At 49.9% G+C, this 7,830-nt stretch overlaps 1 protein-coding gene across 1 annotated transcript in view; it reads left to right on the forward strand.

The window, feature by feature from the left end:
- Window positions 1–3,155: 3,155 nt before the first annotated feature.
- CUNH2orf50 (chromosome unknown C2orf50 homolog) overlaps window positions 3,156–7,830 on the forward strand; it is an 11,449-nt gene continuing 6,774 nt past the window's right edge. Inside the window, exon 1 of the mRNA XM_008065541.1 lies at window positions 3,156–3,376. Coding sequence (XP_008063732.1) covers window positions 3,156–3,376 — 221 coding nt within the window. The remainder of the gene's footprint in view (window positions 3,377–7,830) is intronic.

The following is a 7,830-nucleotide window of genomic DNA, read 5'->3' on the forward strand; positions in this document are numbered from 1 at the left end:
AACTGTGCGTGTGAGCAATCTAGGTTGCACGTTCCTTTTGAGAACCTAATGCCTGGTCAGCTGAGGTGGTGATTAGCAGTGATGTTTGACAGTTGCATACCTGCCCCCCCTACCCAACCATGGAAAAATTGTCTTTCATGAAACCGGTCCCTGATGCCAAAAGGGTTGGGGACTACTGTCCTAGGACACAGCCTTTTTCTGGAGCAGCAGGCACTGCCTCTCTAAACACACTCATGGGACCTTTTCTGGGGGATCAAGGAAGTCAGCTGCTGCTCCTTGGGGAACGTGGCAGGGACCTGACCTTGCCATGCTGGGGTACAGATACCCCAGAGAGAGTAACACCCAGAAAAGCCTGCTCTGGGGCCCCAGCACACAGCAACCCATTCCTGCTGCTTTCCCAGAAGCATTTATCTTTTTTTTTTTTTGAGTTGGAGTCTCACTCTTTCGCCCAGGCTGGAGTGCAATGGCACACTCATGGCCACCTCAGCATCGACCTACTGGGCTCCAGGATCCTTCCGCCTAGCCGTCCAAGTAGCCAGAACTGCAGGTGTGCACTACCATGCCCAGCTAATTTTTTGACTTATTGTAGAGATAAAGTCTCGCCAAGTTGCCCAGGACTCAAGCAGTCTACTCACCTCAGCCTCCCAAAGTGCTGGGATTCCAGACTGAGCCACCGAGCCCAGCCACAACATTCATCTTTACCAGAATGCCACTAGATGCCAGCCTGTCTCATCCGAGTTCCAGAAGGAGGAACAGAGGAAAGACAGAGAGTCCCAGACCTGGAGCTCTGATCTTGGACTAATGTTGTCCCAGAAGGTCACGTCACTCGACCCCTTCCTGACGCAAGTGCCAAAAGACAAAGAGAGTGGCCCTCAGCCCTGCCACCTCCTTGACAGCCCTCTGCCCAAGTTCAGTGTGAGCTTCATCGCCACCTCTCTTCTGGGCCATGGCAATGGTGACTTCACTGGTTTCTCGCCTCCTTCCTGGTGGTTCTGTGCCCTGCGGCTCCTTGGGGCCTTAAGCCCACCAGTATCACCTGCTGTGTGCAGGATACAGTCCAAAACACCCCTGGAGCCTCGTCCCCGTGTGACCTCCAGCCCCAGTCCTTTCCTCCTCCCCCCACTTCTCCCAGTGTGGCTCTCTCTCACATCCAAGCTCTTATAGTCTCCCCAGTTTTTCCACCTAGTAAATCCCTTTACCTGTGACCTCCCAACTCCTTATCCCTCTCTTATGGAAGCATAGTCCCGAAGAGGAGGCGTTCAGGGCTGGCCACAAGGCAAGTCCTGTGGCTTGTAGGCTGAACTGGTGCCCATACCCCTGAGCACCCCCATGTATGCCTCCGTCCAGACTGGCTTTGTCTGAGCTCAGTTGTTCATGCGTCTCTTTTTCCAGCTGCACAAAGAGAGGGATCACCATGCCCAGCCGAATCAGCCCACAGAACAGCTTGGTGGCAGGCACTGTGAGTCTGCCGACACTGTAGGGACAAAGCCCAGAACCGGAAGCAGAGAGCACCTGGGGCAGAAGCCGTGAGAGCTGTGGGGAGTCTGAGGGGGCCAGCTGAGCCAGATCACAAGGAGAACCCGGCTGCACCTGGTCAAACCGAAACAGGGCTGAGGGTTCAGATCATGACTCCTGCCCTTGGAGCCTCACTGTTTCCTCGGTGAGCTTTAGCGAGCAGCTCAAGGCCAGGCTCTCAAGGTAGTAAATGTGTGACCTCAGACGGTCACCTAATCTTGCCTGTGAAGGCCTCAGTGTGCTCATCTGTAGAAGGCGGTTGGAAAGGCCTGCTTTGGGTGGCCAGGCAGGCTCAGCTAGGTATAGCATAGTGACTGGGTGCCTCCCAGGCCGAGGTAGGAGGATTACTTGAGCCTGGGAGTTTGAGACCAGCCTAGGCAACATAGCAAGACACATACACACACAAAAACCAACAGGTGTGGTGGTGTGTGCCTGTAGCCAGGCTACCTGGGAGGCTGAAGTGGAAGGATTGCCTGAGCCCAGAAGGTCGAGGCTGCAGTGAGCTGTAATTGTGCCACTGTACTCCAACCTGGGAGACAGAGTGAAATCTTGACTCAAAAATAAAAAATTTTAAAAAAAGATACAGCATAGTGCTCTGTGAACTTAAAGGGTTTACTGATGGACCAGATATTAATAATGCATATTCACCGATTTTTCCCTGGCCTGACATATACTCATAGCCTCTTCTTCCATCATTCCAACAGAAAAGCAGGAAGCATCACACTCCCGGGTGATCTACAATTCCCAAAGCACCCACATGTCCCCTTACCCGTGCGAGCCTCGCAGCATCCACGAGGGGGCAGCACAGGGCTGTTATGGCCCTTCACAGCCCTAAATGGGCAGAGGCTGCTCCAGGCCAAGTGAGAAGATCAAGTCCGCGGGCTGAGGCACAGGCTGGCCTGTCTGGGATCCCCGGGAGTCTGGACTTTGCCCCTCTCCCTCTCCCCCACACACGGAGTTGAGTGTGGCATCAACTCGGGAACTCTCCACAACCCATCCCTAGGGCTCAGATCTCTCTCTCTCTCTCTCTCTCTCTCTCTCACACACACACACACACACACACACACACACACACACACACACACATACACACACACACGCACACACGGACCCGCCCCTTCCTCCCTTCCTGGGCACTCTTTGGAGAGGCCGTTCCCAGGACAACTGTCAACACAGGCGAGAGTTCAACACCCAGCTGGACCCCAGTGCTCTCCCCAGCCAGGACGGCCCTGTCCCCATCGGTCACTCAGAGCTTGAGGCCCAGGGGAAAGTGAGGAGGACCTTTGCCTAGGCTGTCCCGGGAGAGGTCTGAGCTCAAGAGCGTGGCTTTCTCCTCTCTCTCTCTCTCTCTCTCTCTCTCTCTCTCTCTCTCTCTCTCTCTCTCTCCCTCTCTCTCTCTCCCCCCTCCCTCCTTCTCTTCTCTCTCTCTCCCTCTCTCTCTCCCTCTCTCTCTCTCTCTCTCCCCCCCTTCTCTTCTTCTCTCTCTTTCCCTCTCTCTCTCCCTCTCTCTCTCTCTCTCTCCCCCCCTTCTCTTCTCTCTCTCTCCCTCTCTCTTCCTGTCTCTCGCTCTCTTCCTCCCTCCCTTTCTCTCTCTCTCCCCCCCCCCCCACAAATTCACTCTCACATACACACTTGCACCCATGGAGAGCCCCCTCACCCCTGGGCTCCAGAGAACCACATCAGCTGGATACCGACTGCCCCCTGCCAGGCCACCGGCCCGGGGTGGTCCTGGGGCAGTCAGGAGTCTTGGCAGTCAGGCTCCAAAGACTCAGCAGGTGGCCCGGGAAGCCAAGGAGGGCGTGAAGCAAGACCAGCTGTGGAGGGAGCTGCAGGAGGCTGAGTGGCAAGGCCGGCAGCGCTGGTGAGTCCTTGCCCTTCCTTCTGGACACTGGGCCCCAGCCTGACTGCAAGTGTGAGAAGCTCCTGGAAAAAAGGAGATGGCTGGAAAAATGATCCCGACTAGCAAAGGGACAGAGCCCATGACTTGCGTGCCGGGCAAGGGAGGGATGCGCGCCCAGCCCAGGGCCAGATTTGAGCCTAGGATGTGGGGGTGGAGGGAGGCCCGGGGCCAGACACTGGTGGGCCAGAGCAACCCCACCTCATTCATTCTCACTTCCCGAAGAGGCCTGGAGGAAGGGGACCCCGTTGCAGAGCCTGGAGGGAAGGTCCGCCAGAAGCTGTAGAGTGAACGATGCTGACCTCGGACCTCGGGAAAGGACTCATGCAATCATGCAGTCCAAAAATACCCACGAGCTGCTTGTCAGGTTGTGACTGGGAACAAGACCAACCTGGCCACGGCTCCACCAGGGCCTTTGTTCTCAGGACAGGGCGGCTGAAAAGCAAGCAGAGAAACAAACAAGTGCAGATCAGCACAAAGTGTGACTAGGGGTATGAAGAAACAGTCGGGGGCGGGGATGGGGGAGAGTGGTCACTCACAAGGCCTCTCAGTGGAGGTGACATGTAAGCTGAGACCTGAAATATGAGAACGGGCCAAGAAAATGTTTGGTGTTTAAAAAACAAAGCAAAGAATGTCTGTAGCCTGGCACGGAAGAAGGAGGACCGTGGAGGGAGGGGGAGGAGTCACCCAAGCACTTGGATTTTTTTTTTTTTCCATATATAAGGAGAATATAAGGAAACCATGGGTTTTAAGCAAGAGCAAGACAGGATCTAGGTCACTTTTTAGGGTTTTTTTTAAATAGGAGTCTCACTCTGTCACCCAGGCTGGAGTGCAGTGGCACACTAATGGCTACTGCAGCCTCAACCTGCTGGGCTCAGGCAATCCTTCTACCTCCACCTCCCGAGTAGCTGGGACTATAAGTGTGCAGCACCACACCTGGCTAATTTTTTTATTTACTGTAGAGATGAGGTCTTTCCAAGTTGCCCAGATGGGTCTCAAAGCCCTGGGCTCAGGCAGTCCTCTAGGCTCCGCCTCCCAAAGTGCTGGGATTTCAGGTGTGAGCCACCACGTTGGCAAGTTCACATTTTTAAATTACCAGTCTGGTAGGTCTCTAGAATGTATTCATCCTGCACAACTTAAACTGTCGCTGTGGGTTAACAAATCCCCATTCCCCTCCTCCCAGCCTCTGGCAACTACCATTCTATTCTTTGCTTCCCTGAGTCTGACTATTTGAGGTATCTCATAGAAGTGGAGTTATGAGCATTTGTCTTTCCATGTCTGGAGTGTTCTACTTAACATAATGTCCTGCAGGTTTATTCATGTTGGAGCATAGTATGAAATATCCTTCTTTTGTAAGGCTGAATGCACGTAGATGGTGTATTTTCTCTACCCATTCCTTTGTTGGTGGACATTTAGTTTGCATCCTCACTTAGGCTATTATAAATAGTGCTAAAGGCTGGGCTCAGTGGCTCAACCTGTCATCTCAGCACTTTGGGAGGCCGAGGTGAGTGGATTGCCTGAGCCCGAGGGTTCGAGACCTACCCAGGCAACTTGGCAAGACCTCATTTCTACAATAAATCCTCCCCCCCAAAAAATTAGCAGGGCATGGTAGCGCGCACCTATAGTTCCAGCTACTTGGAAGGCTGAGGTGGAAGGATCGCTGGAGCCCAGCAAGGTCAGTGCTGGGATGGCCGTGAGTGTGCCACTGCACTCCAGCCTGGGTGACAGAGTGAGACTCCTACTCTAGATAGATAGATAGATAGATAGATAGATAGATAGATAGATAGATAGATAGATAGATGGTGCTACGGTGAATTTCTGCATGCAGAAATCTCAACAAGATGCTAATTTCAATTCTTTTGGACAAATACTCTGGAGTGGGATAGCTGGACTACAATGATAGCTCGCTTTTTAATTTTTTGAGAAACCTCTGTACTGCTCTCAGCAGCTCCAGCTTTTGGCATCTGTGTCAACCCTTGCACCCCACCAGGGTTTCGATTTCTCCACATCCTTGCCAACACTCACTGGCTCTCTCTTTTTGTTTATTTTTCACAGCCATCCTAACAAGTGTGAAGAAATAGCTCACTGTGGTTTTTGACTTGCATTTCTTCTATAATGAGTAACACTGAACATCTTTTCATTAAGAGGTCTGACAATTGGTCAGGTTCGGTGGCTCAGCCTGTAATCCCAGCACTTTGGAACGCCAAGGTGAGTGGATTGCCTGAGCCTGCGGGTTCGAGACCTGCCTGGGCAACTTGGTGAGACCTCATCTCTACAATAAGTCAAAAATTAGTTGGGTGTGGTAGCACATGCCTGTAGTTCCGGCTCAGGCGCGAGGATCGCCGGAGTCCAGCAGGCGGAGTCCAGCAGGTTGAGACTGTGGTGGCCGGGAGTGTGCCACTGCCCTCCAGTCTGGGTGACAGAGTAAGATTCCAACTCCAAACAAAAAAGAGTTCTGACAGTTAAGTCCGGGAGCTCATCTTAGGGAAAGTGCTACATACCTCTTTTCTTTGAAGTACTCCCCTTGGGAAGCTATGCACTGACAGCAGTACCTAGTTCACCCATCAAAGCAATTTTGGAATTCTTTTTATGGAATGGCCATTAGAGCTGTCATCATCTTACCCGTGTCCTGAATGTCATCAAAATGTCTTCCTTTCAATATTTTCTCTATCTTTGGGTAAAGAAAAAAAGTCACTGGGGGCCAGATCAGATGGGTAGGGAGTGTGTTCCAATACAATTATTTGTTTACTGGCTAAAAACTCCCTCACAGACAATGCTGTGTGAGCTGGTACATCATCATGATACAAGTGCTCCTTCAGGACCATTTTTGCACACACCTTTCTCATGCCAAGATTTTCAGTGAAGATTTTCCTAACGAGGAGGGGGAGACACATAACATCAATAAGGGCCCCAAACTTTACCTGCACGATGGCCACTTATGTACCTAACCCTGAATTGTATCCCACATCTTTAAAATGAAAACAATAATTAGAAGAAAAGAAAGGTTTTCCTAACTGTTTCTCTATCGATGTTTATTTGGTCTGCTATGCTTCTCACAGTCCACTGACAATTTTGATACACAATTTGATGAATCTTTGCAATGTTTTCATCAGTTCTACCTATTGGCTATCCTGACCTCTCTTCATCAGTAACACTTTGTCTCCCCTCAGAAAAATGTTTCCTCCATTTGCACACTGCCATTTTCTTCATGGCGTTATCCCCATAAACTTGGACTAACATGTCCCTGATTTCACTTCCACTCTTGTCGAGTTTAACAAGAAATTTCATGTTTGTTCGTTGCTCTAATTCAAGCTCTGACATTCTTGCAACGGAACAAAAACACACAACAATAATGACCGCCACTCAGCAAGTTGACAGGAACACAGTTGTGAGACACTGATGTACCCAGGTTATGAAATCTTACCAAGTTGTTTATACAGAGCTGCCCACATAAGCGCACGGTGGCAAGTTCATGAACTTAATCATCAGCCCTCGTATACCTGTTGGCCATTTACTGTCTTCCTTGGAGAAATGTCTCTTTAAGTCCGTAAGCCTTTTCTTCCCATTGCGTTTCTGGGTCTTATGCTACTATTAAGTGGTACAATTTCCTTATGTATTTTGGGAATTAACCCCTTATTAAAATATGATTTGTGGATATTTTCTCCTATCCCTTGAGTTTCTTTTTCACTCTACTGATTGTCTCCTGTGCTCTGTTTTAGTTTGCTGTAATTCCATTTGTCTATTTTTGCTTTTGTGATCTGTGCTTTTGGCATTAGAACCACAAAATAATTGCCAAGACTGAAGTCATGAAGCTTTCTCCAGTATTTCTGAGGTGATTTTTGTGTCTGATGTAAGAAAAGGATCCAATTTAATTCTTTGGCATGTGAAAAACTTCTGCACAGCAAAGGGAACAATGCAGTGAAAAGGCAGCTATAGAATGGCCGAAAATATTTGCAAACCGAGTAGATGTGAGAGGAGAGTGAAGGATGACAGAGATCTCCAGGTTGAATAATTAATGGGGAGGAGAAGATAAAATGCTGAACATGCTGTGCTCTGGTGAGTTGTAAGATTCTTACCCACATCCAGATGGAACTGCCCAGGAGGCGGTGGGATGTGAGAATCGGGTGGTACCCATTGAAACCCCACACAGACAGAAAGTAAACTCGTGGTTCCCAGGAGTTGAGGGAAGGGAGAATGGTGAGTGGCCACTCATGGATACAGGACTTCTGGGGGGTGATGAAAATGTCCTGGAATCAGATAGTAGATATAGATGCACAACTCCATGAATATACTAAACAGCCCTGTACTATATACTTTCAACAGTGAATATTTTTATTTTTATTATAAAGATGTGGGGTACAATTCAGGGTTAGGTATACAAACATTGATCATGCAGATACCCTTGTTGATGAGGTATG

The sequence above is a fragment of the Carlito syrichta genome, unplaced genomic scaffold (assembly GCF_000164805.1).
Source record: "Carlito syrichta isolate Samal-C Ts95f unplaced genomic scaffold, Tarsius_syrichta-2.0.1 Scaffold308652, whole genome shotgun sequence".
NCBI lineage: Eukaryota > Metazoa > Chordata > Mammalia > Primates > Tarsiidae > Carlito > Carlito syrichta.